Below are 19,856 nucleotides of genomic sequence, written 5' to 3' on the forward strand. Positions count from 1 at the left end.
TCCTCTGCGTGACAACCTTTTAAGTATTTGAAGAGTGCTCTCATGTCTCCCCTCCGTCTTCTCTTATCCAGACTAAACATGCCCAGTTCTTTCAGTCTCTCCTCTTGGGGCTTTGTTTCCAGACCCCTGATCACCCTCATTGCCCTTCTCTGAACACGCTCCAGCTTGTCTGCGTCTTTTTTGAACTGTGGTATTATAGTCTCCTATACGTTAGTAGGCTTAGGCTACTTTATGGACTAGTTTACATGTTTTTTCCTACATTTAATTCCACCCTTCTTCTAATGAGCTCAGGAGGGCGTACGTGTCTGATGCTATCAGGATTTGGCAGCTTGTGGTCCTCCAGATATTTTGGCCTGCAACTCCCATGATCCCTCACTATTGGCTCTGCTGTCTAGGGCTGATGGAAGTTGTAGGCTGAAGCATCTGCACTACATCCACTGATTCTTCATGTTACTTTATTGCAATGGCAAGCCGTTACTCGGTAAGACCGTCTCCCTTTCACTGTGGTATACCTAACCACATGGATCCTTCCAGTCGTGTGGATGGTGCGCTTATCAGTTCTGGATGTTTCTGGATACTGGCACGGAAATTCTCCACACAACCTGAGCTATGGCCAGTGTGGTGTAGTGGCTAAAGTGTTGGACTGGGAGTCAGGAGATCTGGGTTCGAGTCCCCACTTGGCCGTGGAAGCCCACTGGGTGACTTTGGGCCAGTCACAGGCTCTCAGCCCAACCTACCTCACAGGCGGGATATAAATGCAATCAATCAATCAATCAATCAATCAATGGCAGTGTGAGGAGAGAGGCGTCATGTGGAAGCAGTAGTGAGGAATCACTTGGAACACCCCTGAATCTACACAGCTTTTGCCACTCCTGATCAGCTGGGATTTTCGCGATTAACCTTTAAACTCCAAAATGGGCAGAAGATGGTTTAATTTTTAAGTTCCTTTATATGCCACCTTTCTTTCAAGCAGCTCAAGACGATGTGCATGGTGTGTCTCCCCATCCTTGTTTACTTTATCTTCACAACAACCCTCTGAGTTAGGTTAGGCTGAGATACAGGGACTAACCCAGGATTACCCAGTGAGCATTATGGCTGAGTAAGGATTTGAATCCAGGACTCCTTAGTCCTAGTCAGACATTCTAAAATTGCTTGATGGGAAAACACTAGGGCTAAAGCATTGACTAAAATGAAAGGGTTGCCAAGTTTTTATGTAAAGCATACCGCAAGTTTTTATGTAAAGAAAAATTGTCTGCTCTCTGGAACTCGCTACTGCTACGGATGAGGCAGGCCCCAATTCTTCTGGGCTTTTGGTACATACTGAAAACATAATTTTTCCAACAGGCATTCCGAGGAAGGCAAAGTTTTGTTCACTGAATGAAATGTACGTGTGTGTTTTGTACAATGCTTAGAATGTCTTTAAGTGGATCGTAAATAACTTTAATGTATTATATAGTGATTTAAAGTGCTCTTTCAGAAAGTTTTCGATTCTTCTATATTTTGAGAAATATAGAGTTTTATACAGAAGCAAGTCAGGAAGTGAAAACCATAATATAAAAAGAAGTCTGAGGGAATTTTCTAGGGAGGGATGTTTCCGGTAGATGTTTCGAATGAATTGACTCTCAAATGCCTGAATATTTTCAGAAAATCTAATTTCAGTAGCCGGGTGGCAGTCTGTGCCCTCAGGCTCTGATAGGACATCGTGAGGGTGAGGTCCACATTCCATTGAGTTTTATGATGAAGTACACGTGGATTTTAATTACTATAGACAGCCTCCTAAGTTTGGAATCAGCAAACCTGAAACATAATTTGTCAACATGATACAACATTTTAATAAGACTACATGGCTGTTTCAAAACGTTGACCTGTGTTAGCTGCACCTTTTCTCCCAGACATCTTGCCTTTCTTTATGTTTCTGCCTCGTACGTTTGGCTAAACTGCTACAGAATTTGACGTTTTCTTTACCAGGAACTACAAAGACGCTGCAATACACTCATATCACTCATTGAAAAAGAAAATATGGAAATTGAGGAAAAAGAGAAAGCTGAAAAGAAGAAACGGGGAACGAAAACTTCAGCAGTAATTTGCTTACCTTTCTTACCTGTCTTTCTCTCACTTTTCTACCATATATTCATAGTGGCTTATAATAAGAGACAATAAAACGAATCCCATGTAAACAACCAGAAAAGACAAAAATAAATAAAAATGTTCCAGTCAGAAAAGTCCTAGAAAGACCAATGGCTGGATGAACATGGGAGGTTTTACAACCCTTCTGGGATAAAGACAAAGAGGAATGCTCCTCTGCTCCAGAGGCTTTTAGTGTCGGGGTGGGAAAACAGCGGCCCTCTAGAAATTGACTACAATCCCCATCATCCCTGGCACATTGCACAGATGGCAACTGCAACAGGGCTTGATTTGATTCAATGACATGGCTTAGGACCACAATACCTGATGGAACGTCTCTCCTGACATGAACCTACCTGAACACTACACTCAACATCTAAGGTTCTCCTCCGGGTGCCTACTCAGAGGGTGGCAACAAGGGAGGGGGCCTTCTTTGTGGTGGCCCCCCAATTATGGAAAGATCTCCCCGACAAGGCTTGCCTGGCGCCAACATTGCTATCTTTTCGGCGCCAGGCCAAGACGTTTCTCCTCTCCCAGGCATTTAACAGCATATGCTGAGTTTTTTTTAAACTGACCCCAGAATAGTTGATTTAAATGAACATTGTCTGTTTTTATGGTTTTAAATTTTGTATATTTGTTTTTAATGTTCACTGTTTTAATCTTTGTAAACTGCCCAGAGAGCTTCGGCTATGGGGTGGTGTATAAATGTAAATAATAATAATAATAATAATAATAATAATAATGACATGAAAGGAAGTTTAATATGGGGGAGGGAGTCTGCAATCAGTCCCAGGCTGACTGTAGAGCGCTCTAAATTAAAATGAGCCCCTTGGGACAGTTGGTATCTAATGGTTAAAATTGTAAAGGTAAATGAATTTGAAAAGACTCTTTGCTGCTATGGGGTCTTCCTTCTCCTCCTTTCCCCTTGCCAGAAAGAGACCTGCCGTCAGGATATAAGGACACAGCTTGCTTTCAGGCAGTGGGTGTAGACCGTGGGTTAAGATCCCCCGTCAAGGAGGAAGGAGCTGTTCCACAAGTTGCACATAGGTGGTCGTGCTCGTGGCTTCATGGTGATCTTGAACTATCTCCACTCGTCTCCATGGGCTGTCAGAAAAATTAGCTGCCAAGTATTGTTACAGACTGTTTTGTGTAGGGTTCTAAGTAGATGGCGTCATTCATCTTCTCTCCGTGCTACCAAGGCCATTCATATACCTCACTGGCTTTTGTAACAGGGAGCTAACCTTTAAGCTAACAATAGCAATTGAAATTCGCTAAATTTGTCAATGCCTTGTGAAGTTAGGACTCTTCTAAAACTTGATTCCGCCCCCCCCCCCCCAGGGTCACTCTTTAATTCTCTTTTATTTTGTGCATATGGATAATGCTGTGTGTGTGTGTGTGTGTGTGTGTGTGTGTGATTATATATTTCCAAGGTTAAGATAGATGAAAATGAAGTGTTTCTCTCTCTCTCTCCCCCACTTCAGTCACAAAAAAGAAAAGCAGAATCTACCACAGAGAGCTCTGGAAAAAAGGATGCCAAGAAAGTGAAGACGTGAAGCCAGGAAACAACGCTCAATTTAAAACTGTCATATTTTCCTCTTTTATCTGCGGATGTTATCGACGCCGTCTGTGTATTCATTGTATCTCCCCCCCTCACCAAATCCCCCATGGTTTAAATTTTTGCAGATCTGTATATTTTAACAATGCTTTTCTTTACCTAATGTGTAGCTTTATATTTTATGCATTCCAATATTTTTTTTGTGCACTTGCATTTTGTGATTCCCCCCCCCATGTCTTCAGCAGAATTTACTCAGTCCTTGTTCTTTTGAAGCTTGTGCTGAGTTTTTAGCTTTCATATGTTTTATATGCTTCTGCTTTGACAAAAAAAAAAAAAAGTATTCCCCCTTGATTCCGTAGTTGTATTGTTGTTGTTTACTACTTTATATGATTGTGGAAAACTAAACTGAATTAAAATGACTGGAGGAGAAATACACTTTTCATGTTCTTGTGTTTCATTTACAACTCAGCCCCTCCCGTAGGGTTATTCGGGGGGGGGGTTCTTTTGTTTATTTAAAGTGAGTTAGAGAATATTTACTGCAGTAGTAACAGGATACAAGAGGAAATGCATTCATTTACCGTACCTTTTGTATGTCTATGCATAGTCCCATTTTTGGGTGGGTCTGGTAGTTGTGTACATGTTGACACTCCTGACACTATGTCTGGCCTATACACGCAACGGCAGAATGATGTGACATATACCACTACAAACTGAAGGGGGCAGGTGACTTTGTTTGGGGGGGGGGGTGCCCCTCCACGTTATAAAGTCACTGCATGAAGGTAGTATGAAGGAAGTGGGCTGAGCTGGACAATTTCTCCCTGCCATGCTAGATTTTTACATGCAGGGATTTTTAGAATTATTGCTTTTTTCTCTCTCTCCACAGGGCAGTATTCAGAACTGATATCCACCACCTGCAAACAGATATTTAAGGTTTATTCTTCCACCTCTTCTCCTGCATTTATAGACCGGTTTCTAGGCTCTAAAATGTTTGTAACTTGTAGAAATGAACATGTCATCTTCTGATGCAGGAAGTTCTTCCTGGCCCATTTGAACAGTGTTTGTTTTTTAACCATCAGATTATTTTATAACTTTATCTGCAGTGTTTCTATCGGGCTTTTCTATATACAAGATAATTAAGAGAGGCTAGCCTATGCGGCAGGGTCTTGCTATTTACTGTGTAATCTGTACAGCACCATGTACATTGATGGTGCTATATAAATAAATAAATAATAATAATAATAATGGTATCATGAAATATGCTCGAGTCTATGGAAGCTTATGCCGCAATAAATCTGCATGTCTTCTTGGTTCTGGAGGCATTCTTAGAAAATGAAAATGGTGAGTGACTTGCAACCTGGTTCTTCATTTGGCAGCATTCCAGAGGCAGCTGGACAACCATCTGTCAGGGATGCTTTAAGGTGGATTCCTGCATTGAGCAGGGGGTTGGACTCAATGGCCTCATAGGCCCCTTCCAACTAGGGGTGTGCATGGGCCCCCCGATTCTCTTCGCGCCCGATCCGCCCCACCTCAATCCGCCTAGGGCCCACTCCGCTCCGCTGCGGAGCTCTGGCTCCGAATCGGAGCTCCGCAGTGGCAGGGAGTGGCGCCAGGTAAGGCCCCCCCCCTCCCTCCTCCCCCTGTGTCCGTCCCGGCCCATCCCAGCTTCACTAGAGCCCACAGCTCAACCAGGAACTGTAGCCCCGATTGCGGCCTACACTTCCTGGTTGAGCCGTGGGCGCTAGTGAAGGTGGCGACAGGCTGCAACAGACGCAGGTAAGACCCCCCCTCCCCCTTGCCCCCTTACCTGGCTCTGCTGCCGTCGCCGCATGGGCGACAGCGGCAGGGCCAAGTAACCCCCCCTTACCTTTTTTGCGGAGCTCCAGATCGAGGCGAAGGATCCGCCTTCACCTCGATACGCTCCGCAACGCTCCGCAGCTCCCCCGATCCTCTTCGCCTCCGCCTTAAGGGGAGGCGAAGCCCCCCCATCCGCTCCTGCTTCTCCGGTTCGAGGAGAAGCGGAGCACATCTCTACTTCCAACTCTACTATTCTATGCTTACTCACTTTCAGCTTGCACAAAATGCAGATGCCCAGATTTTTGTTGGTGTGTTCAAAACAGTCATGCTATACATTTGAATTGCCTGCTGATCTGTTTCCACACCCAACATAAAGTGCTTTGCGGTGAACTTTAAATCTGTAAATGGTTTAGGACCGGATGTTTGAAATACTGCCTCCTGCAGAAGTCCCAGCGGCTGAAGGTCCAATGTTGACAGTGTTCCCACTGGTGGTGGGACCTAAACCGGTGCATTCCAGAGGCAAGATCTTTAGATCTACTGGATCCACAGGCCCTGCATTCCTCTGAGAGTCCCAGCCTACAGCTGTCATAGCATGTTTGCCCCCTTACTGGTTTCAAAGGAACGGGATTCTGAAAGAAAGTAAGATTTATCGGGCTTAAAAGCTTGATAAAGCCTCCTTCACCTGCCCTGGAAGGCATGAACTAGCAGGGCTTTGGAAGTGGCAGAAGACCCACCTCTTTGTTTCCAACCCCACTCAGAATTGCTATGCCCACCTGCAATCCTATATACAATTACCTGGGAGTAAGCTGCATTGAAATCAATGGGGCTTACGTCTGAGCCCCATTGCTGAGCCCCAACAAGGGTCTCTGAGGCAGCTAAAACAACATGCTAAAAGCATGATTGAGATGAATAACATTATTTAAAACAGGAGTTGGTCCGTTAAACCATAAAACCACACAGCAGGGAAATATAATAAAATAAGCGGGGACAAGTTCCAGAAAACGGGGCCCATTGTCCGTAAAGAAGGTCGGTTGGAGCATTTGTGATTTTTGTGGAAGGAAGGAAAACAGTTAACGGTTTCTGTAGCAGAAACCAGAAGTAAAGAATTCAATAGGTGCAGGAGAATAATAACCCCAACGGGGAAAAAAAAAAATCAAACCCCACATGCCACCTTTTGGCTTGGCATTTTGATGATTGCAACACACAAAAGACGGGCCAACGTTTATTTTATTTATATATAAAATCACAAAGTCTAAACACAAGCTATTGTGACGCTGTGCAAATCAAAGTGAGATGCAATTGCTCCGTGTGCAGCTTTTATCTCGCTCTGAAGCCACGGGATGCTTCTCATTTCCGATCTTCGTTGGTCTGTGAAATGCCGGCTCTTATTGTGGATTAGCATTGTGCTTTGTTTTGGTGTAAATGCCACATGGAGGCATACAAGAAAGGTTCTAGCTCCCCCCCCCCCCCGAAATGCGGAGGGTGCACAAGAGAGCAAACAAATTTAATCGGGAGCCCTCCGGCCCTGAGGGAGAGGATGTCCGAGACGACACACTGCGGCAATATCTCCCTTCCTGCCAGGCATTGTCATTGGGCTCAGCCTCCACTGCGCAGAGCTGGATAAAGGTCCCTTCTGCAGGTGGAAGTTGTTTGTCCAAGTGCAATGAAAGGATTAAAGACGTTCCATGATCACTAAATAATTCCAGAGACTGGCGAACATGAGAACATAATGACCCAGGAGGCATTATCTGAGTCGGTTCAGGGATAACAGCATCAGAGATAACCGGCCCTACCCTTAGGCAAAGGGAGGGAGCTGCCTCAGGCGGCAAGTGTTCTTTTGTTTTGGTCTTGAGAGAAGGCATCAAAGTTTTAGGAATGAATTTATTAATAATGGGTTGGATTTATTAATAATGGGATTTTGAAATTACACCAAAGCAGGGCTGGGAAAGATCTCTGCCTCAGCCTCGGAGAGCCACCTCCAGTCAAGACTAAGCAACACTGGACAAGATGGGACCCAATCAGTCTAAGGTGACTTCATATGGTCAACAGAAATTGTGATTAACTACCAGCCATAGGCGTGTGCACCGTATTTCGTTAGGGTGTACACCCAGGTTTTTTTTTTAAAAAAATGGTGAACATTTATTGAATACTCATTTGGAAATACAAGCTCTAGCAGAGGCCTAGTGGTTGATGGGGTGCGGCTCCCAGCAGAGAGATTCCTTTTCACTCCTGCTGCCGGAAGCAACGGTGCCCTCTCAGGAGCAGCAGTTCTTCAGTGTGGTGGCGGTGCCACCAGAGAGCAGCTGGAGGACCATCCGACTGAGTCTTTGAAGAGTGCTATCATGTCTCCCAAGGAAGAGGGGCCCACCAAGGGCAAGATAGATGGATGATATTCTGGAGGTGACAGACTTGACCTTGGGGAAGCTGGGGGTGGCGACAGCCGACAGAAAGCTCTGGCGTGGGCTGGTCCATGAAGTCACGAAGAGTCGGAAACGACTGAACGAATAAACAACAACAATCATGTCTCCCCTCAATCTTCTCTTCTCCAGGCTAAACATGCCCAGTTCTTTCAGTCTCTCTTCATAGGGCTTTGTTTCCAGACCTCTGATCATCCTGGTTGCCCTCCTCTGAACACCCTCCAGCTTGTCTGCGTCCTTCTTGAATTGTGGAGCCCAGAACTGGATGCAACACTCTAGATGAGGCCTAACCAGGGCCGAATGGAGAGGAACCAGGACCTCACGTGATTTGGAAGCTATACTTCTATTAATGCAGCCCAAAATAGCATTGGCCTTTCTTGCAGCCATATCGCACTGTTGGCTCATATTCAGCTTGCGATCTACAACAATTCCAAGATCCTTCTCGTTTGTAGTATTGCTGGGGGATACTTGGCTCAGCAATACTACGAACGAGAAGGATCTTGGAATTGTTGTAGATCGCAAGCTGAATATGAGCCAACAGTGCGATATGGCTGCAAGAAAGGCAAATGCTATTTTGGGCTGCATTAATAGAAGTACAGCTTCCAAATCACATGAGGTACTGGTTCCTCTCTATTCGGCCCTGGTTAGGCCTCATCTAGAGTATTGCGTCCAGTTCTGGGCTCCACAATTCAAGAAGGACGCAGACAAGTTGGATTGTGTTCAGAGGAGGGCAGCCAGGATGATCAGGGGTCTGGAAACAAAGCCCTATGAAGAGAGACTGAAAGAACTGGGCATGTTTAGCCAGAAGAAGAGAAGATTGAGGGGAGACATGATAGAACTCTTCAAATACTAAAAAGGTTGTCACACAGAGGAGGGCCAGGATCTCTTCTCGATCCTCCCAGAGTGCAGGACATGGAATAACGGGCTCAAGTTAAAGGAAGCCAGATTCCAGCTGGACATCAGGGAAAACTTCCTGACTGTTAGAGCAGTACGACAATGGAACCAGTTACCTAGGGAGGTTGTGGTCTCTCCCACACTAGAGGCCTTCAAGAGGCAGCTGGACAACCATCTGTCAGGGATGCTTTAGGGTGGATTCCTGCATTGAGCAGGGGGTTGGACTCGATGGCCTTGTAGGCCCTTTCCAACTCTGCTATTCTATGATTCTATGGATCCCTACTCAATGCCCCGCTCAATTCAGCACTTACTGCTTGAGATATTAAGGTGTGTTTAGGCACACCCAGCACAGCTCTTGCGCACGCCTATGCTACCAACCACGCATTGCCCCATTCGTTCAAAAATCCTTGCCTGAAACAGCAGTGTACCTATTGAAAATGTCAATTATTGTGGAATTGTCCTAAGAAGACATTTCCATAAAGTAAAAGTAAGCTCTACCTGCTTCTGAAGCACAGCAGTCTTAACTCTGCAATTTTGTCCACACCAGAAAGTCCAGGCTTCCAAGCCGTTGTATCAAAATGTGCGGACACTTGAGCTTTGCTTGCAAAATATAATTGCCGTTGGATTTTAAAACATTCCAAGCAATTTCCATGACTTAAATAAATGATCAGCCCGCATGTTTCGGAGAGTCCTCTATCATTTGGCCCTTTGCTGAAGCAATGGCTTGAATGCAATTGGGAGTCCTTCACGAAGTTTTAACCTAGTAAAAAATTTAATTAGATGTCAATCAAATTGAAGAACTGGATATAAAATACTCACATTTTATAGTAAAGTCAGCAACTTAGTAAATGACTGTATTGGTAAGCCATGAGCTTTTTTTACATTTTTATTATCTTTATGCCAATAGGCGTTTTTTTCCTCCTCCATCTGCACTTTTACAAAAAATTGGATGGCGCTCCTTCTGTTGCATGGTATTGGTCTTTCAAGGAGGCTTTCATCAACTGCTGCTGCTTTATTTGAATATATCTTAATATCATAGCAATGAAGCATAATAGCTGAGCTGGGCTAAAACTCATTAGGGTGCAACTCTATGCATGTTTAAACAGAGAAAAGTTCTACGGCTTCCAGTATTTCCTGCCAGCATGGAATGCTGAGAGTTTTAGGGCATTTCTGTCTAAACATGCATAGGATTGCACCTTTAACCATCTATTCACAACACTTCAAGAAGGATGCAGACAAGCTGAAGCATGTTCGGAGGAGGGCAACGAGGATGATCAGGGGTCTGAAAGCAAAACCCTATGAGGAGAGACTGCTAGCCATGTTTAGCCTGGAGAAGAGAAGCCTAAGGGGAGGCATGATAGCACTCTTCAAGTACTTGAAAGGTTGTCACACAGAGGAGGGCCAGGATCTCTTCTCAATCCTCCCAGAGTGCAGGACACGGAATCATGGGCTCAAGTTACAGGAAGATTCCGGCTGGACATCAGGAAAAAGTCCTGCCTGTTAGAGCGGTACGATGATAATAAATATTTCTTGCCCGCCTCTCCATTTTGATCGAGGCGGGGAACAACAATAAATGATAAAATACATAATACTCAATTAAAACAATATACATTGTTAAAAACATCCTAAAAAACATCCTAAAACATTCCTGCATTGAGCAGGGGGTTGGACATGATGGCCTTATAAGCCCCTTCCAACTCTACAATTCTATGATTCTACTAAAGAGTATGTGCAAAAATGCTATCAATCAATTAATAAGGGCTTTCCTATAGTAAAATGGTAGATTATTAGGTAGATTATTATTAGGGGTACTTGCAAATGGCTAATCTATAGGTAGATTATTATTAGGGGTACTTGCAAATGGCTAATCTATAGGTAGATTATTATTAGGGGTACTTGCAAATGGCTAATCTATAGGTAGATTATTATTAGGGGTACTTGCAAATGGCTAATCTATAGGTAGATTATTATTAGGGGTACTTGCAAATGGCTAATCTATAGGTAGATTATTATTAGGGGTACTTGCAAATGGCTAATCTATAGGTAGATTATTATTAGGGGCACTTGCAAATGGCTAATCTATAGGTAGATTATTATTAGGGGTACTTGCAAATGGCTAATCTATAGGTAGATTATTATTAGGGGCACTTGCAAATGGCTAATCTATAGGTAGATTATTATTAGGGGCACTTGCAAATGGCTAATCTATAGGTAGATTATTATTAGGGGCACTTGCAAATGGCTAATCTATAGGTAGATTATTATTAGGGGTACTTGCAAATGGCTAATCTATAGGTAGATTATTATTAGGGGTACTTGCAAATGGCTAATCTATAGGTAGATTATTATTAGGGGTACTTGCAAATGGCTAATCTATAGGTAGATTATTATTAGAACATCATCAGTACTTTAAAGTCACTTTTAGTCATGATGCTGCATCTCACAAATAAAGGAAGTTCATAAGAAAGACTCCCGGGTAATCTTTTAAGGACATAAATCCAATGACTGGCTGCGAATGTTGAGAGTTGTAGGACATTTTTCTCTCTCAACATGCATAGGATTGCATGAATAATAATAATAATAATAATAATAATAATAATAATAATAATAATAATAATAATAATAACAACAACAACGGTTCAGAAATAAAATAAAAATTAGGACGGCCAGAGAGTTTGGTCGGCACCAAGAGAAACATCTGTGGTTGCATTCCCCCCCACACACACACACACATTGGAGATCTCTGATCTAGGCTAACAATACATTTTCTTCTCGGAGAAGCTTTAGTTCTTGACTTTGTGATATTATTTACTGATAATTAACTGCTTTTGTACACTACAACTTATCGATGCTTTGTTTCCCACACAGACCTGGAGATTTTCTCTCGAAAACAAAAGGGAAATCAATTTTGGCAAATTCAGTTGTTGCCTTTTTATTAGGTTAAGGTACTCAATGTAAATTAATGCTTTGAATTTACGTCCTCGGTCGATAGCGGCAATTATTGATTCCAACCACACGAAGCAAAAGGACAATGGATCAGTTTTTCCTGGCATTAGCAAGGGAGGTCTTCCCCCTTCTCCAATAAGTATGAAAGATTATTGTAGTCTTCATGGAGCTGTAAGCACAAGATAAAGCAAAAAAGCAGGGACGAAGTTGCATGACTTCTCTTGTGCAGTCCATCGGGATTTTCCAGAGGAGCTCCCAACATCCTATAATAGTTCTTGAGGTGGAGGCAGTGAGCCCAACTAGACACATATATCTGAGCGGTTCAATATTTTGTATGGCGATCTGAAGCAGGAAGCTTTCTGCAATGGTTTTCAGTTCATTGTGAACATCGCAGAGTGTTCCCAAATCATAAAATCACAGAATAGTAGAGTTGGAAGGGGCCTACAAGGCCATGGAGTCCAACCCCACACTCAGTGCAGGATTCCACCTTAAAGCATCCCTGACAGATGGCTGTCCAGCTGCCTCTTGAAGGCCTCTAGTGTGGGAGAGCCCACCACCTCCCTAGGTAACTGGTTCCATTGTCGTACTGCTCTAACAGTCAGGACATTTTTCCTGATGTCCAGCCAGAATCTGGCTTCCTTTAACTTGAGCCCATTATTCCATGTCCTGCAGTCTGGGATGATGGAGAAGAGATCCTGGCCCTCCTCTGTGTGACAACCTTTTAAGTATTTGAAGAGTGCTATCATGTCTCCCCTCAATCTCTTCTCCAGGCTAAACATGCTCAGTTGTTTCATTCTCTCTTCATAGGGCTTTGTTTCCAGATCAATGCTGCCATGTGGTGAACAAGTTGTATACCCAATTGAGTGGTGCAGGTACAGCTGGACTTTGGGGTCAAAATCCAGATCCTTCCACCCGGTGGCTGGCTGGTTGAACAAATGTCCTCCCAGGGAGTAGTAGGTGATGAGGGCAGCAGAAGCAGACTCCGTTTTATTCTTGCAATCACGATGGTGTTGTGATTTCATTGAGTTTCAAATACAAAGCTGCACATGATCAGAATACATATATCTTTATTGATTGATTGCTTACCAATACTTAGTTTCTTCTTAATATATGAAAAATCCTTAAGTGGTTTTCAAAATATGGGATGGCAAATTGTGTTGGTGTTCTAACATATCAGGAACTGATTGGTGGGAGATCCAGGACAAATAAAAGGAAGTACTTCTTCACACTGCATAGTTAAATTACGGAGCTCACTACCACAAGATGTAGTGATGGCCACCAATCTGGATGGCTTCAAAAGGGGGTTGGATAAATTCCTGGAGGCAAAGGCTACCAATGGCTGATGTTTGTGTGCTAACTCCAGTATTCGAGGCAATAAGCTTGTGTGTACCAGTTGCTGGGGAACATGGGTGGGAGGGTGCTGTTGCACCATGTCCTGCTTTGTTGGTCCCTGGCTGGCCCCTGTGTGAACAGAGTGCTGGACTAGATGGACCCTTGGTCTGATCCAGCATTAGGACACTTCTTATGTTCTTATGAACGTTGTGAAGCGTGGAATGGGGGTTGTGTGAGGAGAAGAGAAAGGTGAGTTCTGTGTTTCACAACAGAAGCCATACACAATAACATCAGGAAATCTTCTTACAACTATTTTTGTTTTTGATGCTGCTGCTCTAAATAGTTGTAAAGAAGTACAGCTATACCATCTCCTTGAGTTCTTTAGCCATGATGTTCGTCTTCTTCCCACGGATCTTTCCCCTTCAGTTTCCCCTTGTATAATAAGTTGGAGAATGGTGCATTTTTCTCCTCGAACAATATGATCAAGATATTGCAATTTTCTTCTTTTGATGGTATTTATTCACTCTGTTGATTTGTTTACCCTGTGTATCATAGAATAGCAGAGTTGGAAGGGGCCTACAAGGCCATCGAGTCCAACCCCCTGCTCAATACATGAATCCACCTTAAAGCATCCCTGACAGATGGTTGTCCAGCTGCCTCTTGAATGCCTCTAGTGTGGGAGAGCCCACAACCTCCCTAGGTAACTGATTCCATTGTCGTACTGCTCTAACAGTCAGGACATTTTTCCTGATGTCCAGCTGGAATCTGGCTTCCTGTAACTTAAGCCCGTTATTCTGTGTCCTGCACTCTGGGATCGAGAAGAGATCCTGGCCCTCCTCTGTGTGGCAACCTTTCAAGTATTTGAAGAGTGCTATCATGTCTCCCCTCAGTCTTCTCTTCTTACAGCTAAACATGCCCTGTTCTTTCAGTCTCTCTTCATAGGGCTTTGTTTCCAGACCCCTGATCATCTTGGTTGCCCTCCTCTGAACATACTCCAGCTTGTCTGCGGAGCGGACAAATGAGTTTGACCTTTGAGTAGGTCTTCATTTGTTATTTGGTCAGTCCATGGTTTCGTCAACATACGTCGGTTTATCCATGTTTCGGAAGAGTTGACTTTGTTCAAATTGTTTTTCTTAATCAGGAAAGCCAGGATATAAAATCACCTAGCTGTACTGCTGCGCATTTTTCATTGTCTCTTCGTTGCAGGTTAGTGGTAGAGCAGCTTGCTTTGTATGAAGAAGGGGTCCCAGGATCAACCCCTCCCCCATCATTTCCAGTAAAAAAGACAGAAATTAGCAGTTGATTGTGGAAAGGACCTCTCCCAGATGTTTCAGACTCTAATAAAAATGAACTGCAGACACAGTGCAATTCCCAGATTCAAATTTATATTTACATTTCTAGTGTAAATATATTTCTATTTAAGTTCCACTTGAAATTATACTGAAAACAAAGCCCTAAATACTTAACAACGTTAAGTTTGTTTTTAATGGACCCCAGAATTGTTGTTCTTAAATGGATACTGTTGTTTTTATACTGTTTTTTAATGTTTTTGATGGTTTTTAAATTTGGTATACTTTTAATGTTTATTATTTTTAATTGTTGTAAACCGCCCAGAGAGCTTCTGCTGTGGGGCGGTATATAAATGTAATAAAATAAATAAACAAACAAACAAATAAATAAATAAATAAATTCTTCATCCTGTTCCGAAGTATTCCACCTTATGATTCCTCAATTTTGAAAAACAAACCAACCCATGATTTTAGATTCTGAAAAAATTTTGATCAACGAGTTGTTGGTTTTAAAAATCACAATACTCAGAGAAGTCCCATCATAGCTGGTTGAAACCCAATTAGTTTAAAGAACGTATTAGAGCAACATCTGCGTATGACAACAATGAGATCTGCCTTAGTCCAAGATTTGGATCGTGTCCATCTGCATTCAACAATGATGAAACCAAATCATTCAAGACTACATTAAAAGGGGGTGGCTGACAATGGCTGGGTTCACACAACAGAACAGCCCATACTCAAGGTTGAGTAAGGGTTGAGTGTGAGTTGTTGTTGACCCGTAGGTTGTTGAACTGTGGGTGGTGGATTTGTCTTAACCCAGCTGTGCTCACAAACCATGGTTTGTTAACCATGAACAACCCACTGTTCACAACCAAAAACAAACCACAGGGGTTCTATTGGGACTCTGTGTGTGTGTGTGTGTGTGTGTGTGTGTGTGTGTGTGTGTGTGTGTGTGTGTGTGTTAAAGCTCCTCTCCCTCCATCTTAATTCCTCCCCCCCCAGATATTTATTATTTTAAAAAACCAGCTACTCAAAGGCGAACTTTGCAACAAATGTCACTTCTAGTTTGGCCCTTCATGTTCCAGCAATGAGGGATTTTTCCCCTTATTTTTTTTTTACCCTTCTCTTTTTCACACCCTTTCCTGTTTTCTCCAATATGCTATTCACTGCCTCTGGGTGACACCTCCCTTAGTAGTGGGAATGATCCAAGCAGAACTGGGTTCCACACCGATTCCATGCAGATCTGCATAACATTTGCATATGCTGATTTATATCTATTCGTATCTACATATGCAGAGGTAGAAATAATTACTAGGAATTATTTAAATTTCACAGGAGGAAAAGCCAGCAAATTAATTTCTCAGTCAAATGATCTCAAATAAAATAATTGCTGCATTGCCATGCAGGGAGAAATTTGTGTGTGTGTGTTTGGGATTGTTGCAGGAAGTGGGGAGAGGAGAATTAACCCTTCCCTCACGATCTTCAATTCGACTTGCAAATTACTCCCTCCATGGCAGTTAGGCTAAGACAATAACCATCCATTGGCACCAAAAGATATTCATCATCCTGGAGAATAGATCTGGCCCACGGGGTGGTAAGGCATTCCTCTCATTGCAGTTACCACGCTGGCAGGTCTTTCAAGTGCCCTCTGGATGGTGTGCGCAGACCAGCCCTGACTCTCTAAGCCAGGGGTGGGCAACGTGCAGCAGCCCTGCAGTGTGGCCTTCACTACCCCCAGGAGGGGCTGGTGCCCCTCATCCCCAAAAGGAAAAAAAGAAGCTTTTGCAAACTAAATTGCACCCAGAACTGCTATGGAGTGCCCAAAGGGTCAGGCTTAGCTTCTTTGCAAACTAAGTTTGACCCCTTTGGGACTCTGTTGCAGCTAGGGGTGCCATTTTGTTTTTATTCTTTGTATTCCCCCCCCTCTGCATTTTCATCCCTGCTCTAAGCTGACGCAGTGTTGTATTCACCATCCACGTAGGTTGCAAGACCACATGAATGTCTACAATCTTGGGGGTCAGGAGCATCCTCCTGCAAACGGCTTGTTCACTACTGTGCACAAAGCATCCACACGTACCACTGTTAGGGCTCTTTGTGGGCAGAGGAAGCTATTAAAACACTGTTAGGGCCCTTTGTGGGCAGAAGAACTCAGGGTGGTGTAGTGGCTAAAAAGTTGGACTGGGAGTTGGGAGATCCAGGTTCTAGTCCCCACTTGGCCATGGAAACCCACTGGGTGACTTAGGGCCAGGCACAGACTCTCAGCCCAACCCACCTCACAGGGTTGTTGTTGTGAGGATAAAATGGAGAGGAGGATTATGTACACCGCCTTGGGTTCCTTGGAGGAAAAGGGCGGGATATAAATGCAGTAAATAAATGATAATAATTATTATATTTTGTGACCGGAAAACTATTTTCTCTCAAGTGCAACAAAGCAACTTGAACTTGAGGTTCATGCACAGAATTGAGCATCCCGCCAAAGTCAAGAAGAGGTACCTTCACAGCTTCCCTATTCAAAACCACGCCAGGCCTTTGTACAGCAAAAAGCTTCCCTTGTTTAGCTTGGAGAGAGTGAGTGAGTGAGTCTTTTATTTGATCAATATCCAGTGGGACAAGATGAATCGCCAGTGTTCGGAGAGGCAGGTGGCTGAGCATATGTGGCGATGTGGCTTCCGTGACTTCCACAGTATGTCTTGCATGCGCCGGTTTGTGTTTTATTTCCCCGCTGAGGTATGGAAAAGAGGAAAAATGATCTCACCTGGAGTCCTCAAGGCTTAGGGTTTTGGACGCAGGCCAAAAAAAAAAGCTAGTTCTGTAAAGCTAGCAGTTGTGATGGTTTTTCTCTCGCACTTTTCATAGCGAACAGGCCCTGATCCCCATGAAAGAAGGTGCAGTCATGAGCAACATCTGCTACTGCAGAAGGTTGCTGAATTTAATTCGTGGAATCCACCCTTTCTGCTTCAAGCTTTTGAGCACTCCTGCTTATTAGCAAGTTTCTTTCCCCCCACAGGATGGGGGTGTCTCCTAGCGATGCAGAAGGAATTTACTTTCTCATGTGGACTTACACACTCTTGAACCAGTGCACCAACAAAACCCTCAATTATTCTCTGGAAAATTCTGCAAATTACTTGGGAAGATAGATGGACAAACATCAGTGTCAGCATGGAAACGATGATAATCCAAAATCAACTTTGCTGGACCAGGCATGTCGTTGTACAATAGCCTGATGGCCGTCTTCCAAAACACCTGCTCTTCTCCCAACTTAAGGGCGGAAAACGTAACCTCAGAGGGCAGAAAAAGAGGTTGAAAGATGTTCTCAAAGTCAGGGCTGGTGCTACCATAGAGGCCACTCAGGCGGCTGCCTAGAGCGCCAAGGTAAGAGGGGCGCCGCACACCGCACCTGGGAGCCGCTCTCCCACAGCGGCTTTGAGAGGGCAGCTTCCGGACACGCCGTTCTGAAGCCGCCTGCCTGCCCCAGCATCCTGGCTTTGCTTTGGCTGGGGGGCGCCCACCCAGCTGAAGTGAAGCCACACCCGCCCACCCCACCCCAGCATCCTGGCTTTGCTTCGGCTGGGTGCCCACTCAGCTGAAGTGAAGCCACGCCCCCCCCCCCACCCCAGCGTCCTGGCTTTGCTTCGGCTGGGTGGGCGCCCAGCTGAAGTGAAGCTAGGACGCTGGGGCTGATGGCTTCGAAATGGCGTGCCCGGAAGTCACTCCCCCAGAGCGGCTTCTGGCCGGGCGCGCCGTTCCAAAGCCGCCACCCCCCACCCCAGCATCCTGGCTTCGCTTCAGCTGGGCGGGTGCAATGGTGCCCAGGTATGCTGGGGTGGGTGTGGGTGGGTGAAAGCAGCTCACCTGCCTAGGGCGCAAAATAGTCTAGCACCAGCCCTGCTCAAAGTTAACTTGTAGAAATGTAAAATGGACATTGAGAAATGGGAGGATTGGCCAAGGAGCATCTGAAATGGAGGTTGGCCTTTACCAAAGGTGCTACGGATTTTGAAGAAGAGCAAAGACCATGTGAAAGAGATATATGAGCTAAGCAGAAAGCATGTCAAGCAAATCCTCATCGTGACCATCTTCTATCAGGGAACCGGTGTCCTCACTGTGGGGGGCTGTGTGGATCCAGGACCGGCCTCCACCATCATCTGTAGACCCACCATTAAAATCTCTAATTACGGAAGATGATCTTACTCAGGCACGAGAGATCACCCATCACACTTACAGAACAAGATGTAGAAACAAGTCCATAGTTCATAGGCCTCAAATTAGTTAAGATCTCGCAATTTTCTCATGGAAGGGAAGAGAGTTTTGGTAATATATTGGGGAAACCTGCTCTATAAACAAGTCATCAGTATATATGAACACCCCTTAAAGATGCTGTGTTACAGTGCCGAGGACTGTCGCTTGCAAATGAATCACTGTTGCAAATAATGGGGGAACCGTAGATGTGGTTTTATATCCCGCCTCCCAAAATCAAAAGGTCTCATAAATACGGGCTCTAAAAATGTCTCTGGTAAAGTTAACATAACTGTACAAGCAATAAGCCTGACCTTTCTGTGTAATTTATTTTAGCTTTCTTCAATCCTTTTTTATTAAAACTAGCACATCTGAAGCAGAATTAAATCCTATTATGCCAACTCTGTGATCTGATCAATTTTACTCTGGCAGTGGTGCACTTTATTAAAAGTTACTTTCTTCCACAGAGGATAAAGCAATCGAGGAAGCTGATCAGGTCTTTTGCATCTCTCTTCGTAAAGGAGGGCACGTCGGTTGTCTTTGCCTGGAGAAGGTGCTGCCAATGGCCAAAGAAGGATTGTATATCGTAGCTGAACACACCTTTTAGAGCTGTGTATACATTGGGGGGGGGCGGGAAGGAAGGAAAGGAACCTCTCGTGCAAGCACTGAGTCATTACTGACTCTTGGAGGGACACCAGCTTCCGCTGACATTTTCTTGGCAGGCCTTATAGCAGGGTGGTTTGCCGTTGCCTTCCCCGGCCGTGATTACCTTTCCCCCAGCTAGCTGCGTACTCATTTTACCGACCTCTGGAGGATGGAAGGCTGAGTCAACCCGAGCCGGCTGCCTGAAACCAGCTTCCGCTGGGATCGAACTCAGGCCATGGGGAGAGTTTCAGCTGCAGAAACTGCTGCTTTACTGCTCTGCGCCACACGAGGCTCCTTGCCAATTGCTTGCATACTGCTTCACGATAAACGGATGTGTATGATCACCATCAACATGGTGGACATGGTGGACATGGTAGGAACATCAGAAGCTGCCTTACACCAAGTCAGAACATTGGTCCATCTAGCCCAGTAGTGTCGACACTGACTGGCAGCAGCTCTCCAGAGTTTCAGGTGAGATACTTTTCCTCGTCCTACCTGGAGAAGCCAGGGATCGAACCTTGGACCTTTTGCATGCAAAGCTGATTCTCTACCACTGAGCTACGCCCCCCCTCCCCATTTCCTGTTGTCAAACAAGAGCTTGGTGTGGAACCACTGGGATCTAATCAC

The 19,856-nt window shown here is 44.4% G+C and overlaps 1 protein-coding gene across 1 annotated transcript in view; it reads left to right on the forward strand.

The window, feature by feature from the left end:
• Positions 1-4,114, forward strand: part of SMARCA1 (SWI/SNF related, matrix associated, actin dependent regulator of chromatin, subfamily a, member 1) — a 48,622-nt gene extending 44,508 nt beyond the window's left edge. The window contains exons 23-24 of the mRNA XM_063142055.1: positions 1,969-2,079; positions 3,606-4,114. Of these exons, the coding sequence (XP_062998125.1) occupies positions 1,969-2,079; positions 3,606-3,677 (183 nt within the window). The 3' untranslated portion in view covers positions 3,678-4,114. The remainder of the gene's footprint in view (positions 1-1,968; positions 2,080-3,605) is intronic.
• Positions 4,115-19,856: the final 15,742 nt, after the last annotated feature.

The sequence above is a fragment of the Elgaria multicarinata genome, chromosome 15 (assembly GCF_023053635.1).
Source record: "Elgaria multicarinata webbii isolate HBS135686 ecotype San Diego chromosome 15, rElgMul1.1.pri, whole genome shotgun sequence".
NCBI lineage: Eukaryota > Metazoa > Chordata > Lepidosauria > Squamata > Anguidae > Elgaria > Elgaria multicarinata.